A 20,562-nucleotide genomic window follows, 5' to 3' on the forward strand; every position below is an offset into this window, starting at 1 on the left:
CATTTACAACACAATTGATGGTCAATATATCAATATAAATCATAAGGATTGCCTTTCCCCTGGAATTATAAGGAATTATAATTAATATAAGGATAACTTTCCCCTGGAGTGAGGTGGGAATGGAGATTTTGCAGTATCCTTCCCTGGAGTGGGGTGGGAATGGAGATCTTACAATATCCCTTCCCTGCCATGCCCACCAAGCCACACCCATAGAACCAGTAGTAAAACATTTTGAAACCCACCACTGCTCTACAGGGGCACTCCATCAAGGACTGTGGAGATTGGGTATGGTCTATGGGCAAAGCATGTTTGCAGGGAGAAGTGGGATTCATTTACCTTCCCTACCGTTTGCAAATATGAGCATGTGCGCATACGCAGTGCTCGCGCATTACGTCTGGGTGGGTGGGCTGAGTCTCCCGCAGTCGCCACTACTAGTTTGCCCGAACCGGATAGAACCGGCTGAATCCCACTTCTGTTTACAGGGCTTTACAGGGAAGTCTTTGCCAACCTAATGCGTTCCAGATGTGTTATGTTTGTTTGTTTGCCTAATGCCACCATTATTTTTACAAATAACTCAAGTGGTGGGCATATTCAATACACCTTCTTCCTCCTCCTGCTTCCCCCACAACAACAATCCTGTAAGGTGGGTTAGGCTGGGAGAGAGTGACTGACTCAAGATCGCCCAGCTGGCTTTCAGGGCTAAGGCAGGATTTGAACTCACGTCCTCCTGCATTTCTAGTCGGTGTCTTAACCACTAGACCAAATTTTCGGATGAATGATGTTGGAAGTCTAGATGGTGATTTTGGAGGGGGGAATTAGGGAAGATCTAAATTTGCTTTGGATTGGAGTGGAGTAGGTAGGATGGATGGATGGAAGGATGTAGAGATAGATAGACAGATGTATAGATGGATAATAGATAGATAGATAGATAGATAGATAGATAGATACCAGTGCAATGTTTAGTTCTGGTTCTTAAGCAGTCTAAATTGTTGATTGATAACAATGTCCATAGAGCTGAGGAATATGGGAACTGGAGTCATGCTGAATTTGAGAGCCATACAGTCCAAATCTATCTATCTATCTATCTATCTATCTATCTATCTATCTATCTATCTATCTATCTATCTATCTATTATATTTTTATCCCACCTTTATTATTTTTATAAACAATGTGGAGAACATACTGGACATAACATAGGGAGTCTTCGATTTGCAATCACACTGGGATCAGAATTTCTGTTGCTAAGCAAGGCAGCACTTAAGTGAGACTCACTGCCCGACTTAGACCCACCATGACCTTTTGCCATGGTGGTTAAAACAAATGACTGCATTGTTCAGTGAATTGTGCATTCGTTAAGCCAGAGGTCTTCAAACTTGGCAGCTTTAAGACTTGTGGACTTCAACTCCCAGAATTCTCCAGCCAGCTATGGAAGTTGAAGTCCACAAGTCTTAAAGCTGCCAAGTTTGAAGACCTCTGCGTTAAGAAAATCTGGCTTCCTCATTGACTTTTATTCATTGGAAGCCAGCTGGAAAGGTTGCAAATGGCGATCACCTAACTCCAGAATGCTGCAATCGTTATAAATATGTGCCAGTTGCCAAGTGCCCAAAGTTGATCATGTTGCTGCTACAATGTTGTAAGTGTGAGGAGTGGTCATTAAGCATTTTTTTCAGTGCTGTTGTAACTTCAGGCGGTGGCGAAATGGTTATAAGTTGAGGACTACCATCATATGAACCAGAACCAGGTGTGTTACTGACTCAACTATGACCTACTGCAAATCAATATGAGCCAGATAAAAGTCAATCAAACTAATGACATGTGTTGGCCGTGACTCATTTATTGCTTATAATGGGGTTTAAAGTCAGGCTAATATTACCAAGAGGCACACGTGTCCAAATGGGAACCCTAAAAGCAGGGGTGAAATCCAGCAGGTTCTGACAGGTTCTGAAGAACTGGTAGTGGAAATTTTGAGTAGTTTGGAGAACCGGCAAATGCCACCTCTGGCTGGCCCCAGAGTGGGGTGGGAATGGAGATTTTGCAATATCCTTCCCCCAGGAGTGGGGAGGGAATAGAGATTTTGCAATATCTTTCCCCCAGGAGTTGGGAGGGAATGGAGATTTTGCAATATCCTTCCCCCAGGAGTGGGGAGGGAATGGGGATTTTGCAGTATCCTTCCCCCAGGAGTTGGGAGGGAATGGGGATTTTGCAGTATCCTTCCCCTGCCACGCCCACCAAGCCACACCCACAGAACCGGTAGTAAAAAAAACTGAATTTCACCACAGCCTAAAAGAGTCTCATCTTAACGCCCTAGCTCTTTTATTTAAACATAGATTAAAATGTTTTTTAAACGACAACCTTACAAACTGCGGTTGTAACTTCAGGTGGTTGCTAAACAAATGGCTGTAAATCGAGGAGTACCTGTACTCCTTTCTTGTCCCATTTACCTCACGACAATAACTCTGCGAGATGGAGTTGGGCTAAGAGAGAGTGACTGGCCTTATTGCGTTTTCCTCTCAAGCAGTGGATGGAAATTAACCAAGGAGAGAAGCAACCCAGAACTAAGGAGAAATCTGACATTTAGAACAATTGAGCAGTAGAACAACTTATCTCCAGAAGTTGTGGGTGCTCCATCACTGGATGTTTTTAAGAAGAGATTGGACAGCCATTTGTCTGAAATGGTATAGGGTTTCCTTCTTGAGCAGAGGGTTGGACTAGAAGACCTCCAAGGTCCCTTCTTATTCTGTTATTCTGTTACACTCATTTCCAATATATTTGGGGATAATTTTGAAAGACCATAAAGGATTATAGCTGACCTGGAGCAGCATATTGATGAAGTTTGCTAAAACAAAAAGTGAAGGAGAAACGGATATTGAATTGAGAGTCTAGGCCGATTTTTTCCCTTTGCCTGCCCTGCCATGTCCTGCACCCCTAATCTGGATCACCCCTTCCCCATCTGTTCTGCAGCTGTTGCGTTTATGAGAAAGCATTTTCCGTTGGGGAATACATGGCTCTTAGATCCATGTGGGAAAATCCTAAACCAGAGAAATACAGATGTTTTTGCAATGTCATTTTAGTCAATGTCATTTCCATAACGAATGTTTGAAAAAGTTTTGGGCCATATGGCAGAGAAGGCCACTGTAGTACAGGCAGTCCTCCACTTACAAAAGTTCATTTAATGACCTTTCAAAGTTACAATATAGAAAAAAGTGACTTATGACCATTTTTCATACTGTTGTGGTGTCCCTGAGGTCATGTCATCAAAATTCAGACACTTGGCAATTGGTTCATATTTATGGTGGTTGTAGTGTCTTGTTAGCTTGAAAAAAAACCCACAGCTTTTGATGAGCTCAGCAAGATGGTGCTTAGACCAAGAAAAATGTCAGTTTATCCATGTTCCTTGAGTTAAATGATAAAGAAAAAAAAATAGGTACAATATCAGTTCCACTGACTGACAGCTTTGACTCTCAAGAATTTGCTTCTAAACCCCTCCTTACTTGTTTAATGCATGGGCTTGGTACATTCCTAAGTAGAGGAACATTTTCTTTGATGCTCACAAATTCCAATGTCTCATTTAGATTTTGTGTTTGCCCATGTTTTGCATTCAGTTTTGGTCGCCACAAAGTAAAAAAGATGTGGAGATTCTAGAAAGAGTGAAGAGAAGAGCAACAAAGACTGGAGGGTAAAACATTTGAAGAACGGTTGCAGGAACTGGGTATGTCTAGTTTAATGAAAAGGAGGACTAGGGGAGACATGATAGCAGTGTTCCAATATCTCAGGGGCTGCCACAAGGAAGAGGGAGTCAAGCTATTCTCCAAAGCACCTGAGGGTAGAACAAGAAGCAATGGGTGGAAACTAATCAAGGAGAGAAGCAACTTAGAATAAGAAGAAATTTTCTGACAGTTAGAAGACTTAATCAGTGGAACAACTTGCCTCCAGAAGTTGTGAATGCTCCAAGACTGGAAGTTTTTAAGAAGATGTTGGATAACCATTTGTCTGAAATGATATAGGGTTTCCTTCCTGAGCAGGGGCTTAGACTGAAGACCTCCAAGGTCCCTTCCAACTCTGTTGTTGTTGTTGTTGTTGTTGTTGTTGTTGTTGTTGTTGTTGTTGTTGTTGTTGTTATTATTATTATTATTATTATTATTATTATTATTATTATTATTATGTGCCTGACATTTGATACACTCTGTATGTTCAAAGGATGAACAGGGATAGATCAGATACACACCCTGGGTCCCCTGATTATGACAGTGCCTCATAATCAGGGGACCCAGTGCTTTCTGTCCTGGATCTTCTTGTGCAGGAGCCCATCTTCAGGGAACTAGGCTAGAGAGAAGTCTCCCGAGGATGGGCTCCAGCACAAGTCTGAAAGCTCGGAAGGCAAAACCTCTAGTCCTGATGCCCCAACTCAGATTGGATCCTGCAACTTTATCCTGGGACACGTATATTTCAGAGGTGAAATCCAAATTTTTATACTACCGGTTCTGTGGGCGTGGCTTGGTGAGTGTGGTGTGGCTTGGTGGGCGTGGCAGGGGAAGGATATTGCAAAATCCCCATTCCCTCTCCACCCCTGGGGGAAGGATATTGGAAAATCTCCATCCTCACCCCACTCCGGGGCCAACCAGAGGTGGTATTTGATGGTTTTTTTTAAATTTACATTTATATCCCGCCCTTCTCCGAAGACTCAGGGCGGCTTACATTGTGTAAGGCAATAGTCTCATTCTATTTGTATATTTATATACAAAGTCAACTTATTGCCCCCCCCCAACAATCTGGGTCCTCATTTTACCTACCTTATAAAGGATGGAAGGCTGAGTCAACCTTGGGCCTGGTGGGACTAAAACCTGCAGTAATTGCAGGCAGCTATGTTTAATAACAGGCTTCTTACAGCCTGAGCCACACCGCGGCCCAAACTGCTCAAAATTTCCGCTACCGGTTCTCCAGAACCTGTCAGAACCTGCTGGATTTCACCCCTGGTATATTTGCCTTTATTCATTTGTTATGATCCATTTCCAAAGTTCCAATCGTTGGGCCTCCTCTTCAACCATTCATTTAATGGCTACGGCGTTTACTTAACGACCATTGCAAGAAAGTTGGGAACATCATTTTGTTTTTACATTTTACAATCATCATGACATACCAACATACGAGCTGTAGTGACGTGGTGGTTCGAATGCAGGTTAACTCTGCTCACTTTGCCAGCAGTTCGATTCCTTCAATTCTCACCGGCTTCAAGGTTGATTCAGCCTTCCATCCTTCTGAGGTGGGTAAAATGAGGACCCAGATTGGTGGGTGGGTGGGGGGCAATATGCTGACTCTGTAAATCCGCTTAGAGAGGACTGTAGAGCATTGTGAAGTGTATACAGTGTATAAGTCTAAGTGCTATTGCTATTGCTAATGGACAGGTTCCATTATAATTGCGTGTCGAGGATTACCTGTATTTATTCCTCTGAAGAAAACTGGGGTGGGACATGCTGTGCAAGAAATGCTCTTCCTGGGACAAGAAGCTGTGACTCTCTAGGTATCATAGAACTCCAACCTCCAGCAGCCCCGGTCATCCAATCTGGCTGATGGTGCGACATGCTGGAAGTTCTCTGGAAAACCACTGAGTCTTTACTGTGGTTTAAAATTATCCCCTTTCAAAAAGCCTTTTTCACCAAACAATACTTTTTTTTTTTTTTACATTTATATCCCGTCCTTCTCCGAAGACTCTGGGCGGCTTACATTGTGTAAGGCAATAGTCTCATTCTATTTGTATATTTATATACAAAGTCAACTTATTGCCCCCCCCAACAATCTGGGTCCTCATTTTACCTACCTTATAAAGGATGGAAGGCTGAGTCAACCTTGGGCCTGGTGGGACTAAAACCTGCAGTAATTGCAGGCAGCTGTGTTTAATAACAGGCTTCTTACAGCCTGAGCCATACCGCGGCCCAAACTGCTCAAAATTTTCCTACCGGTTCTCCAGAACCTGTCAGTACCTGCTGGATTTCACCCCTGGTATATTTGCCTTTATTCATTAGTTATGATCCATTTCCAAAGTTCCAATCGTTGGGCCTCCTCTTCAACCATTCATTTAATGGCTACGATGTTTACTTAACGACCATTGCAAGAAAGTTGGGAACATCATTTTGTTTTTACATTTTACAATCATCATGACATACCAACATACGAGCTGTAGTGACGTGGTGGTTCGAATGCAGGTTAACTCTGCTCACATTGCCAGCAGTTCGATTCCTTCAATTCTCACCGGCTTCAAGGTTGACTCAGCCTTCCATCCTTCTGAGGTGGGTAAAATGAGGACCCAGATTGGTGGGTGGGGGGACAATATTCTGACTCTGTAAATCCGCTTAGAGAGGACTGTAGAGCATTGTGAAGTGTATACAGTGTATAAGTCTAAGTGCTATTGCTATTACTAATGGGCAGGTTCCATTATAATTGCGTGTCGAGGATTACCTGTATTTATTCCTCTGAAGAAAACTGGGGTGGGACATGCTGTGCAAGAAATGTTCTTCCTGGGTCAAGAAGCTGTGACCCTCTAGGTATCATAGAACTCCAACCTCCAGCAGCCCCGGTCATCCAATCTGGCTGATGGTGCGACATGCTAGAAGTTCTCTGGAAAACCACTGAGTCTTTACTGTGGTTTAAAATTATCCCCTTTCAAAAAGCCCTTTTCACCAAACAATACTTTTTTTTTTTTTTACATTTATATCCCGTCCTTCTCCGAAGACTCTGGGCGGCTTACATTGTGTAAGGCAATAGTCTCATTCTATTTGTATATTTATATACAAAGTCAACTTATTGCCCCCCCCAACAATCTGGGTCCTCATTTTAACTACCTTATAAAGGATGGAAGGCTGAGTCAACCTTGGGCCTGGTGGGACTAGAACCTGCAGTAATTGCAAGCAGCTGTGTTTAATAACAGGCTTCTTACAGCCTGAGCCACACCGCGGCCCTGAACTTTACTGAACTTTACATGGAGGCTGTTTTCACTAAGGGCTCTAAGCCACAATGGGTTTTTTGCTTGAGGTAAAGGTTCCCCTCGCACATATGTGCTAGTCGTTGCCGACTCTAGGGAGCGGTGCTCATCTCCGTTTCAAAATCGAAGAGCCAGTGCTGTCCGAAGACGTCTCCGTGGTCATGTGGCTGGGATGACTCAACGCCAAAGGCGCACAGAACGCTGTTACCTTCCCACCAAAGGTGGTCCCTATTTTTTCTACTTGTATTTTTATGTGCTTTCAAATTGCTAGGTTGGCAGAAGCTGGGACAAGTAACGGGAACTCACCCCATTACACGGCAACACTAGGGATTTGAACCATTGAACTGTCGACCTTTCGATCAACAAGCTCAACATCTTAGCCCCTAAGCTACCGTGTCCCTTCCACCTTTACTTACCATTCAGCTTATCTTCTTCTGCACTTCCTCTTTTTATGCTTGCTTTGTCTTGTTTTTAATTGGAGGAATGACATCACTGAAAAAAATAATTCCATGCCTGGAATTCCAGGATGAACGCCAGGGGAGGAGAGCTTGACTATCTATTGCATATCTATTTCTATTCTTAGTTGTGAGTAGTAATTGATGACACTTGCTTCACTGCAGTAGCTAGGCTGTAATTCTGATGAGCCGGGCACCTTAAATGTCTAATATGGCCTGGTAAATTGAACCTCCATATTCAGAGGCATTACAGATAGTCTTGTAGATTTAGGACCACAATTGGGACTGTAATTTTGGTCATAAGTCATTGTGGTTGTAATTGGAGGCACCATGTGACCAGACTCAATTTTATGACCGCTTTTATGATGTTCATTAAGTGAGTCATCACAGTCGCTAAGGAAACTACTACGTGGCTGTTATGTGAAGCACCTGGTCTCAGGTGTGGGCTCATTTTATCCAAAGGGCATTTTTTGTGAGAAAACAGCACAGTAAATTATAATAGTGATTTCAGCTTAACAGAATAACAGAGTTGGAAGCGATCTTGTAGATTAGGGGTCACCAATCTTTTGGACCTCAGGGACCACTAAATTCATAATTTTAAATCCCGCGGATCACTAACATGATCTACCTAATGACTGGCTGAGTGGGTGTGGCTAGGTGGACTGGGTGGGCATGGCCAACTTGGTGCCACTCACATTGAGGGACGCCTCACCAGCCTCTGTTCACCCCTCCCCTCCTAGCCACTTGCCTCCCTGCCTGGGCTCCTTAGGGCCCCAACAGGAAGCAGTTGTTGGAGCTAAGCAGCCACCATGAGAAAGGTGGCAAAACAGCTGGCTCAGTTCAAATTGGATCCGGCCAAGAAGGAGGCTCAGTAGAAGCACCTCACTGAGGACTATGAGCATAGGCTTTCCAAGCAGAGGGAAGACCTGCGGGAGTTCAAGGTCAGGTACCGGCACCTGGAGGTTTAGTGGGCTGAGATGGTCAGCCAGTTCCAGGCCATGATGCAGTCCCACTGGAACAAGGGCCTCCGGCTCTTCGCCACCAGTAGCACTTCTCTCCAGCCTTCACCCAAAGCCCTACACCAGGAGGCCAAAGCAGACCCCAAGTCGGAATTTCTGCCCTCCTCCGACCCACACAAAAAATGCCGAAGGGGGAGACTCTCTGCAGCAACACAAACGTTCATTGCATGTATCCGGTCCAGGGGCTGTAATTTGAGGACCCCTGATTTAGTGCAATATAAAAAATGCAAATAATGTTTCTGTGGACCACCAAAATTTTCTCACGGACCACCAGTGGTCCATGGACCACCAGTTGGTGACCGTTGTTGTAACTCATCTAGTCCTGTGATGATGAACCTATGGCACACATGCCCAAAGTGGCACGCGAAGCCATGTCGCCCAGCACACACGGCCTTGCCTATTTGTTTTCTGGCTTTCTGGCGTGCATATGTGTGCGATGATTAGCTGTCCTTTGCATGCATGGCAAAGCCAAAAACTGGCATGCGCATGCACGCCAGCCAGCTGATTGTCGAGTTCGCATGTGCCAGAACCTGGAAGTTCGGCTTTTCAGGAGCGCAGCCCCGACGAGCGTGCACGCATGCGTACGACGTTTCTGGGCGAGTGCCAAAAAGGTTTCCCATCACTGCTCTAGGATTAGCATTATGGATTGTGTACAGCTAGTCCTCAATTTGCAACAGTTCATTTAATCAGCGTTCGAAGTTACAAAAGTGACTTATGTCCATTTTTCACACATACAACCATTGCAACATCCTCATGATCACATGATCAAAATTCGCACTCTTGGCAAGTCATATTTATGACGGTTGCAGTGTCCTGGGGTCAAATGATCCCCTTTTACGACCGTCAGACGAGCAAAGTCAATGGGGAAGCCTGATTCACCTAACAACCATGTGACTAATTTAACAGCTACAGTGATTCACTTAACAATTGTGGCAAGAAAGGTCATAAAATGGAGCAAAATTCACTTAACAACTATTTCACTTAGCAGCAGAAATTTTGGGCTTAATTGTGGACGTAATTTGAGGACCACCTGTATGGCTACAAGGTGCTCTGTAATTAACATGAGTCTGCCTGCTTCATTCCGAATAAATAAGATCATGGTTTCACTCTACTTGAGCTTATTTCACCAATATTTAATCGAAACCAAGTTATTTTTTTAATCGATCTCATGACCGGCTTTTTTATTTACAGGGTGGATTTTCCCAGAAGCAAAATATATGAGGAACCCCATATTTGGCTTGTAGCCCTCTTTGTCTGCGATGATTATGTGTTATAACGCTGCTGGTGTGTCACTTCCAGTCCCTTCTGGCTGGAATCTAGGAAAATAAAGACAATAGCAGCATGTGAGTGATTTCCTTGCCTGGAACGCGTGGAATTTATTAGAACCGATCAAGGGCTTGAAGTAGGAAATGAATAATGCCGCTAAGTCAGGTTGAAATCAAGCTGAGTGATGGAGGAAAAGACCCACATAAGGTTATGAACATAGAATGATAGAATTGGAAGGGCCCTGTGAGGTCTTCTAGTCCAATCCCTGCTCGAGCAGGAGACCGTATACCATTTCAGACAAATGATTGTCCAATCTCTTTTTGAAAGCCTCCAATGATGAAGCACGCACAACTTCTGAAGGCAAGCCGTTCCACTGGCTTATTGTCAGGAAATTTCTCCTTAGTTCTAGCTTGCTTCTCTCCTTGGTTAGTTTCCATTCATTGTTTCTCCTCTTGCCCTTTTAGTGCTTTGAAAAATAGTTTGCCTCCCTTGTCTTTGTAGGAGCCCTTCAAATTTTGGAACATTGCTGTCGTGTCTCCTATGGTCCTTTTCATTAGACCAACGGTTCTCAACCTGTGGGTCACGACCCCATTGGGGGTCGAATGACGATTTGCCAGGGGTTGCCTAAGACCATCGGAAATATGGGAAGTATACTTGCCAGTCGAAAAATCGCGTTCCAATGGTTGACTCCACAAGCCAGCTGCAGGCTCTTCAAATCGCTAGCCGAATTCGGCTTCAGGCGCGATGAATTAAAAAAGAGAGAAATCTTTGCTCTGATGTCTCCCTCTCAAGCCAGCTGCAAACACTCCCAATCGCTAGCCTAATCTGGCTTCAGGCGCGATAAACTTAATAGGGGAGGAGTCTCCGCTTTAATGCCTCCGTCCTCAAGGCAATCGCAAGCAGTTCAGATCACTAGCCAATACGGCTTCAGGCGCGATAAATTCAAAACGAAAGTAATTTTACGGTTGGGGGTCGCCACATCGTGGGGAATTGTATTAAAGGGGTCGCCACATCGTGGGGAATTGTATTAAAGGGGTTGCCACATCATGGGGAATTGTATTAAAGGGGTCGCAGCACTATAAAGGTTGAGAACCACTGCATTAGACTATAGAGACCTACCCAATTTATGTAACCATTCTCCGTTGACTGCAGTAATCTGCTGCGTTAACAGCTTCTTTCTTCAACTTTTTCAACAGGCATGAAAGTTCAGTTATCGATGTAACCAGACGTCTGGTCGGAGGCAGGATGGGACCTAGGATGCTTTGGTTTTTGCTGCTGGTCTCCGTGGGGACATCGGAGTTGGAAGAGCACTTTGATCCAGGTAAGAAGCCGAAGCCGAAGAGAGAAAAGGGCAGAGGTTCAAAACAGCTCGCTGGCATCAGGATTCAACTCTGTTTTCAGCTGTAGGAGAAGCAGGTGAATTAAATCCCCCCAATCCACATATCCTGGATTAACCAGAAGAAACTTTCATGCAGACTAACTCTGCACAGTTTGGGGAAAGGATGAACTTGTCAAATCTGGAAAGTTAGGAGGAGGAGGAACTTCAGCCCAGCTTCCCTCATAGGTGAGGGAAAATAGAAGGAGGGAGGGCTCAGTGTACTGCTTTGAGCTCCTGATTGAAAGACAATAGAATAGAATAGAATAGAATAGAATAGAATAGAATAGAATAGAATAGAATAGAATAGAATAGAATAGAATTCTTTATTGGCCAAGTGTGATTGGATACACAAGGAATTTGTCTTTGGTGCACATGCTCTCAGTGTACATAAAAGAAAAGATACGTTCATCAAAATATCAATCGAATAAGTATATTCCACAATGATCCCAGCTAACTGCATGAAAAATAGTCAGTGCTTGATGAGAATGAAATCTAATAAGCATAAAAAAAACTGGAAATTTTTAAGAAAATGTTGGATAACCATCTGACTGAGATGGTGTAGGGTTTCCTGCCTGGGCAGGGGGTTGGACTAGAAGGCCTCCAAGGTCCCTTCCAACTCTGTTGTTATATTATATTATAAAAATGTGACAGATTAAAGACAGACTGAACTAGCAAAGTGAACAAGGATTATACCTGGCAACTATAAGTTTGTCAGAATAGCTGGGGAAAAAAATAGGACTAAAATGTAATTAAGGTACAGGTAGTCCTTACGACCATCTCTTAGCATCCATTTGAAGTCACTATGACGTGGTGGTGGGGAATTTATGACCCGGATTTGAAATGCCAATTGTTGCCCCCCCACCCCCCGGTCATGTGATCAAAATTTGGGTGCTAGGCAACCAGGCTGCAAACATCCCGATCAAAATTTGGGTGCTAGGCAACCATATGCAAACATCCCGTGGTCATTTAACCACATTATAGCTTTGTCCCCCTCCCCCCCCAAATGGCATTTCCTTCCAGTTTTCGGCAAAACTGCACCATTGGCTCCTTTATGGTTGTAAATTGAAGACCGCCTGTACATAACCGGAGAGAATAGGTTGCAAGCAGCACCTTGCCTTGGAGTAGCTTGTTGATGTACCTAGGGCAAAAAGGTTTTCATTTCATTTATATTAAAATTACCTCATGAAATAAGAGTTAACACAGTCACTTCTCAGGTAGTTTTGCACTAAAAATTTAAAAAAACTGCCTGCCGGCGTCACCTGGCAATTTATATTGGGCAGCCCTATAAACTTATTTAATACAGGTAGTCCATGATTTACGACCACAATTGAGCCCCAAATTTCTGTTGCTGAGTGAGATATTTGTTAAGTGAGTTTGGCCCCATTTTACGATCTTTTCTGCCACAATTGTTAAGAGAATTATTGCAGTTGTTATCATGCGGTTGTTAAGTGAATCTGGCTTCCCCAGGTTGACTTTGCTTGTGAGAAGGCCCTGGGACACTGCAACGGTCATAAATATGAATCATTCGCCAAGTGCCTGAATTTTGATCACACGACCATGAGGCTGCCCCAATGGTCGTAAATGTGAAAAAGAGCCATAAGTCACTTTTTTTCAGTGTTGTCGTAAATTCGAACAGTTACTAAATGAACTATTGTAAGTGAAGGACTACTAGTAAACAAAATAAACTTTATAGTTGAAGGGGATTTTTTTAGAGCAGTTTTTTTAGACCCACATCAGGATCTTCAGCTGCAAATGAAAACTCAGAAGGGAAGGCTCCTCTGGATAGATAAGATATCCTTTATTGTCATTTTTTTTACTGCGAGCTTATTATTAAGAGGGCGTGTAGCACGAATGCTGTGCCTGAGACAACTGAAGCAACATCCTTGCTGAAGCTAAGATGGACTGATGGGATCAATGCCCGGCTAAGAGACCCCAGGAATGTTCTAAACATTCCGTCATGGAACAGTCTGACCTTGGAACAGGTTGCCCTTCTGAGTGTTCCAGAAGCCTTGGAATGGCCTGTTCCCTGCTTGGAGAATTCCGTGATGGAATGTTTTGCAGGCCCCTCGAAGGCAACTTCCAGCCCATTAAAGTGTCATGAAGGAGAAAGGAAACGAGGTTCCAGTTGGGGTGTTTGCTTTCCCATAAACATTCCATGGGACACACTGAGTGTTGTTGTGGCCTGATGTGTCAAGTGGAAACAGAGTGGTCAGTTGATCTCGATCCAGCGTCGGCTCCTGCCTGGAATATTTTACATTCCTCCAAGATATATATATATATTTGGGCTTTTATTTTCTCAGGCTGACAAGTAGTGGCAGAGTATCACATAGAATAGAGAATAGAATAGAATTTTTTAAAATTGGCCAACTGTGACTGGACACACAAGGAATTTGTCTTGGTGCGTAGGGTCTCAATGTGCATGTGCACCACTACAGGAGAAGAAAATTGAGAGTCCTGTTGCCAATCTTAGAGGCAGAACCCTCCGTAGGCCAAGTAATCAAGCAACCTAGAACCGCAATGGTGAACCTATGGCACGCGTGCCAGAGGTGGCATGCAAAGTCCTTTCTTCTGGCAGATGCGCCCTCGGCCTAGGTCAGATCTCCACGGCATGGAGCGGGCGGTGAAGGCTCCGGGGCAAGGCCGGAGCCAGGGAATGGTGCATTCCCTGACCTGGTCGAGGCAGGTGGCGGCTTCGCAACCTTGGGGAATGGTGGGGCCCTGGGCCCTGACCCAAGGCGAAGGGCGAGCAGGTGGCATGCATTGCTTACCTTTGGTGGGTTGAGCAGGCGAGGCGACTGGTGAGCAATTAGCTGGGTCACGTGGCGAAGGCAGCATTTATAGGCTGGGGGAGGGTGGGTAGGGTGAGTGGTTGGAAGGGGAGAGCTACGAATGGACGGAAGGGGCGAGTGAGTGGACAGAATGGGTGAGCGGCAAGCGGGCGGAGGTGGGTGGGGCCAACCAGGGGTGGTTTTTACCGGTTTGGTGAACCATTTAAAATCGCCACTAACGGTATGCACGATCCGGTCCGAACCAATCGAATTCCATCCCTGGTGCCATAGGTTCGCCATTACGGGTGTAGGGTCTCCTGTTTCAGCAAAGGGTTGGACTAGAAGATCTTCCAACTCTATTATTCTGTATTTTGTCTCTGTTGAGGAGGAGAGCAAAATCCATCAGTGAATAATGGATTTGACAACAGAACTGAATGTTACCCACCGAACAATTTCAATTTCATTCTAGAGTCACCCTATGTTTTTTCCCCCCTCAGGTGTTTTTCAATTTACCTTTTGAGGTGAATTCCAAAAAGCTTCCAGCATTTAATACAGGAGGGGAAACTTGAAAGAATCCAATTTAACTTCTGAGTCATGTTGTTGTTTATTGAATCAATTAAATTATCTTTTGGATTTATTATGTTTCGATTCAAATTTTTGTTGAAACTCACTCAATTGGTGTCCTCCTTCTTCTTGTATGTGACATTAGAGCGCCTCCTAGTGGAAAATACAGAAACATCAGAATCTTTGAAAGGAACCAGTTATAGGTGACTCCATCTGACTCCCTCGTTCTCTGTCGTCCCCTTCTTCTTTTGCCCTCAATCTTTCCCAGCATTAGGCTCTTCTCCAGTGAGTCCTTCTTTCTCATTAGGTGGCCAAAGTATTTGAGTTTCATCTTCAGGATCTGGCCCTTCTAAAGAGCAGTCAGGGTTGATCTCCTCTAGAACTGACTTGTTTGTTCGCCTTGCAGTCCAAGGGACGCGCAGGAGGTCACTGAAGCAGTAGGCATGAGTTTAAATGGACTCCAGAGGATGGTAGAGGACAGGAAGGCCTGGAGGAATGTTGTCCATGGGGTCGCGATGGGTCGGCCACGACTTCGCAACTAAACAACAACAAATCTGACTCCCTGCTTGGTACATGAATGCGGGTTAATACAATGCTAGACATATAAAGCAAAATAAATATACTTAAAAAAAATACAATGCCAGACAGATGTCCCACCTAGCTTCTCTTTGAATGTGATCAAGATTCAGACGTTTAGTAACTGACTCATATTTATTTATTTATTTTTTAATAAAGTTTTTTATTTTTTACTGACCCATATTTATGACGGTTGCAGTGTGCAGGAGGTCAAATGATCCCCTTTTGCGACCTTCTGACAATCAAACTCAATGGGGAAATCAGTTTCACTTTACAAGCATGTGACAAATTGACCAGCTGCAGTTTTTCACTTAACAACGGTGGCAAGAAAAGTCATAAAATAGAGCAAAACTGTTTCACCCCGCAGCAGAAATTTTGGAGTCATTTGTGTTTTGTGAGTTGAGGACTCACTTCATAAGTTGCCTTGCTTAGCAACTGAAATTGTAGTATCAATTGTGGCCGAGGACTACCTGGAATGTTTTTCAAACTTGGCAATTTCTTAGTCCATCCAAGATTTATCAAGAAATGCCTCTTGGTAATATTAGCAGCGGCTAGGAGGTTGAGCTTGTCGATCGAAAGGTCGGCAGTTCAGCGGTTCGAATCCCTAGTGCTGCCGTGTAACAGGGTGAGCTTCCGTTACTTGTCCCAGCTTCTGCCAACCTAGCAGTTTCAAAAGCATGTAAAAATGCAAGTAGAAAAAATAGGGACCATCTTGGTGGGAAGGTAACAGCGTTCCGTGTGCCTTTGGCGTTGAGTCATGCTGGCCACATGACTACGGAGACGTCTTCGGACAGTGCTGGTTCTTCGGCTTTGAAACGGAGATGAGCACCGCCCCCTAGAGTCGGCAACGACTAGCACATATGTGCGAGGGGAACCTTTACCTTTACCTTTAATATTAGCTTGGCTTTAAACCCTGTTATAAGCAGAACAGAATAACAGAGTTGGAAGGGACCTTGGGGGTCTTCTAGTCCAACCCCCTGCTCAGGCAGGAAACCCATATATCATTTCAGACAAATGGTTGTCCAATCTTTTCTTAAAAACTTCCAGTGTTGGAACATTCACAACTTCTGCAGACAAGTTGTTCCACTGATTAATTGTTCTCACCGTCAGAAAATTTCTCCTTAGTTCTAAGTTGCTTCTCTCCTTGATTAGTTTCCACCCATTGCTTCTTGTTCTACCCTTAGGTGCTTTGGAGAATAGGTTGACTCCCTCTTCTTTGTGGCAGCCCCTGAGATATCGGAACACTGCTATCATGTCCCCCCTAGTCCTTCTTTTCATCAAACTAGACATACCCCATTTTAGCAACCGTTCTTTATAAGTTTTAACCTCCAGTCCCCTAATCATTTTTGTTGCTCTTCTCTGCAGTCTTTCTAGAGTCTCAACATCTTTTTTACATCGTGGCAACCAAAATTGGATGCAGTATTCTAAGTGTGGCCTTACCAAGGCATTATAAAGTGGTATTTAACACTTCATGTGATCTTGAGTCTATTTCTCTGTTTATGCAGCCTAGAACTATGTTGGCTTTTTTGGCAGCTGCTGCACACTTCTGGCTCATATTTAAATGGTTGTCCACTAGGACTCCAAGATCCCTCTCACAGTTACTACTATTGAGCCAGATACCACTTATTTTATACATGCATTTGTTCTGTCTTGTCTAAATGCAACAAATGAGTCATACCCGACTCATGATGTTAGTTTTATTGACTTTTTTCTGGGTGTTATTCATTGCATTAAGTCATCGTTAAACCAGTAACATACTTGGTTCCTAGGCTGGTAGTACTCTACTTATCTCCATTCATTTATCAACTGTCTGATGTTACAACAGTGCTGAATAAAGTGACTTAGGACTGGTTCTCACACTTACAACCATTACAGCATCCCCATGGTCATGTGATAAAAATTTGAATGCTTGGCAACCATATTTACAGTGGTGGCAACATCCTGGAGTCATGTGATTGCCATTTCCAACCATCCTAGCTGGCTTCCAACAAGCAAAATCAAATCACTTACCCTTAAGCCTTGCTTAGCAATGGAAAATTCTGGTCCTGATTGTGACCATAAATCAAGAATTATCTGTAGGTGTGCATCTGGGGCCTGCATTCACTAACAGAGAGTATTTTTCATCCTTTCACTTTGTTTTCCCTTCAACAGCTAAGTGTCGCTATGCGCTTGGCATGCAGGATCGCACCATTCCAGATGAAGCTCTTTCAGCCTCAAGTTCATGGCATGATTCAACGGCGGCAAAACACAGCAGGTGAGGAAGGTATCCGCTGCTTCATTTGCATGACGTAATCGATTCACACATTCATTTATTGATGCATACTTACTCAGAGCTCTGTCTGTTAAGATGAATGTTCTGGGAATTCCCGTTCGGCATGTACTTATATTCAAATGTGCCGTATTTTAGGGATTAGGAACTGGGCCTTCATTTACATTTAAAACATTTAAGTTGGATTGGTGCCCAGTACAAAAATACCTGTAGTTTGAATGATTTGCATAATGGCTCTAAGGTACTTACCTGCTGTTGTAGTCTGTTTACTTGCATTGGTAGATATTAGCAACTGGATAGAAGTCTTACGATTTTTCATATATAGTTTCTAGGCCAGATTAAGTTTTCATTTATGAAACTTAAAAGTATCCGTTGTGCGAATCAATTTATAAGGGATAACTACAATGTTCCTTGACATGTCAAGGAGTCAACAAAGATTTCTTTCTTTTTTTTAATCAGTGATCGATCAGATTTGCAGATTGGGGAGAACTAGCTAATATCAACAGTATCCATAACCATCCACAGGAATGTTAATACATCTATTTGTAGATCAGGATGCCATTGGGCAAAAGACACAATGATGTAAATTTCAGAAATTTTATTTTTTTACTTATTTAAAAAGTATTATATGACTGCCCAACTCAATCACAGTGACCCTGGTGGCTAACAGAAGAAACACCCCAAATACAAAATCTAGTAATACCCTACGCCCCCAGGAACAGCAATGAAACAAACCATATTGATTTGCTCCGTATCACCCAGGGGTGAAATGCTCCCGGTTCAGACCGGATTGCCTGATCTGGTAGCGATGGCAGTGGGTGGTTCGGAGAACTGGTAGCAAAAATCCCTGCCACCCTCCCCCCCATGCCCAGCTGAGCCACGCGCTCATGAGAGGTTTTTTTTAAAAAAACTTTTAAAAGCATTTTTTCTTCACCCAAAAAATGCTTTTAAAAGTAAAAAATTGATTGTGTGGCTCAGCTGGGGTTGTCAGAGCCTTTTAAAAGCATTTTTTCTACAACCTCTTCAGCCAAAGAGGTTGTAGAAAAAATGCTTTTAAAAGTAAAAAAAAAGTTGGCCATGCCCATCGAGTCACATTAATACTACCCCCGGGGTAAAATGTAAAATTTGTTACTACCAATTTTGTGGGCGTGGCTTGGTGGTGGTGGGTAATATGACTGGGTGGGCGTGGCCACCTTTTTTTTCTTTCTTTTTTTACTTTTTAAAGCATTTTTTCTACAGCCTCTTCAGCCAAAGAGCTTGTAGAAAAAATGCTTTGAAAGGGTTCTGACAATCCCAGCTGAGCCGCATCTCATCAGAGGCTTTTTTTTTTATTTTAAAAGCATTTTTTTCAGCTGAAGAAAAAATGCTTTTAAAAGTAAAAAAAACCTCTGATGATCGCGTGGCTCAGTTGGGCATGCTGGGTGGGGGTGGGGAAAGGGGGTGCCAGGGATTTTTGCTAACGGTTCTCCAAACCACCCCCCGCTATCGCTACCGGATTGGGTGATCCGGTCCGAACCGGGAGCATTTTACCCCTCCCCCCGCCCCGAAGCCACACACACAGAACCGGTAGTAACAAATTTTACATTTCACCACTGGTATCACCCTGAGATCTCCAGGCCTGCTGGCCAAACCATGTCAAAAAATACTGTATCAAGATGGGGCCAATCTTATTTCTACAAGGATGATGTTCTAGAGGGAGGGAGCCACCACAAAGAAGGCCCCTTTTATTTTTTGGTCTCACTAGATGGATATCTTTAAGAGAGGGAGTCTACAACTTACCCTGCCTCCCCACTCTGGTGGGTCAGGTAGATATAACAGGGAAAAGGGACAGTCCTCAAGCAGTTCAGATTGTGTTAAGATGTCCAGGCCAAGTAAGAAGTCATCTCATTTGTACAATAATGTCATGATTCATGAGCCAATATTCCCCCTATTCCCCAGAGGCTCGTGGCAAGCACTCTAAAAAAACCAAACAAAATTCAAAATAAACTGGATGTGTTAAAGAAGAAGAATCCACTTTAAAAATAACTCCTCACCAGAGGTGAAATCTGAACTGGTTTACTACCGGTTTGCTGGCTGCTCACCACGCACCAAATGCGAGGTGGGCGCTCACACAATGCATGCCAAAAGGAGGCATGGGATAAGTAGAACAGCATGGGGGGGGGGGGAGGAAATGATCAGCTGTGGCACGCAGTTTTTTCTTTTACTTTTAAAAGCATTTTTTAAAAAGTAAACAAAAAAGGCTCTGACGATCCCGTGGCTCAGCTGTGATCGTTAGAGACTTTTTTTTTTACTTTCAAAAGCATTTTTTAAAAGAAGCGGTAAGCGGATGACTGGGCGATTGGGTGGGCATGGGCCAGGGATTTTTGCTACCGGTTCTCCAAACCACCCACCCCCATCGCTACTGGATCAGCTGATCCAGTCCGAACAGGGAGCATTTCACCCCTGCTCCTCACTCCTTAGATTAGTGCAGTGTTTCAACCTTGGCAACTTTAAGATGTGTGAACTTCAATTCCTAGAATTCTCCAGCCAGCCAGCCAGCCACCATCCCTAACTTCTAATGCTACATAATTCTGGGAGCTGAAGTCCATCCAAACTAGACTATGTTGTTTCTCTATGTCATATAATATAAGTGGAAATATGCATATATATATATGTATGTATGCATGCATCCATGTATAATATAATAACAGAGTTGGAAGGAACCTTGGAGGTCTTCTAGTCCAACCCCCTGCCCAGGCAGGAAACCCTACACCATTTCAGACAAATGGCTATCCAACATTTTGTTAAAAATTTCCAGTGTTGGAGCATTTACAACTTCTGCAGGCAAGTTGTTCCACTTATTGATTGTTCTAACTGTCAGGAAATTTCTCCTTAGTTCTAAGTTGCTTCTCTCCTTGATTAATTATGTATGTATGTATTTTGTCATGTTTATGTCGTGTATATTGGAGGTGGTGACCCTTTTTGAGCGGTATGCAATGAAATTTCATTTTAATGTTTGCCGATTAGTGTACATTCAAAGTGACAATAAAGTTGTTCTAAGTTCTAAGTCACACATCTTAAAAGTTTTCAAGGTTGAGAAACACTGAGTCAATGTGTACAGTAATTGCATCCCTCCTTTAAATCAGAGATAGGGTAACTCATGTGTATATGTATGCATTTCATTGTGAAGCCCTGGGGGGGTGGATGGATAGATGGAAGGATGTTGGACAAACAAGCAGGTTGAAAACAGAACAAAGGTTTTTGGAAAATAAACCCAGATGTAGAGATAATAGGATAGGGAGGCTATTTGC

The 20,562-nt window shown here is 43.5% G+C and overlaps 1 protein-coding gene across 3 annotated transcripts in view; it reads left to right on the forward strand.

Annotated features, from left to right (window-relative positions):
* Nucleotides 1-20,562, forward strand: part of DDR1 (discoidin domain receptor tyrosine kinase 1) — a 100,055-nt gene that overhangs the window by 43,941 nt on the left and 35,552 nt on the right. For 2 of the 3 annotated variants that reach the window (XM_058168546.1, XM_058168547.1), the window contains exons 2-3: nt 10,914-11,038; nt 17,155-17,257. In XM_058168546.1, the coding sequence (XP_058024529.1) occupies nt 10,963-11,038; nt 17,155-17,257 (179 nt within the window). In that variant the 5' untranslated portion in view covers nt 10,914-10,962. Of the gene's footprint in view, nt 1-10,913; nt 11,039-17,154; nt 17,258-20,562 lie in introns of those variants that run through there. The other variant, XM_058168548.1, reaches the window with a different exon arrangement.

Source organism: Ahaetulla prasina, chromosome 2 (genome assembly GCF_028640845.1).
Source record: "Ahaetulla prasina isolate Xishuangbanna chromosome 2, ASM2864084v1, whole genome shotgun sequence".
Taxonomy (NCBI): Eukaryota; Metazoa; Chordata; class Lepidosauria; order Squamata; family Colubridae; genus Ahaetulla; species Ahaetulla prasina.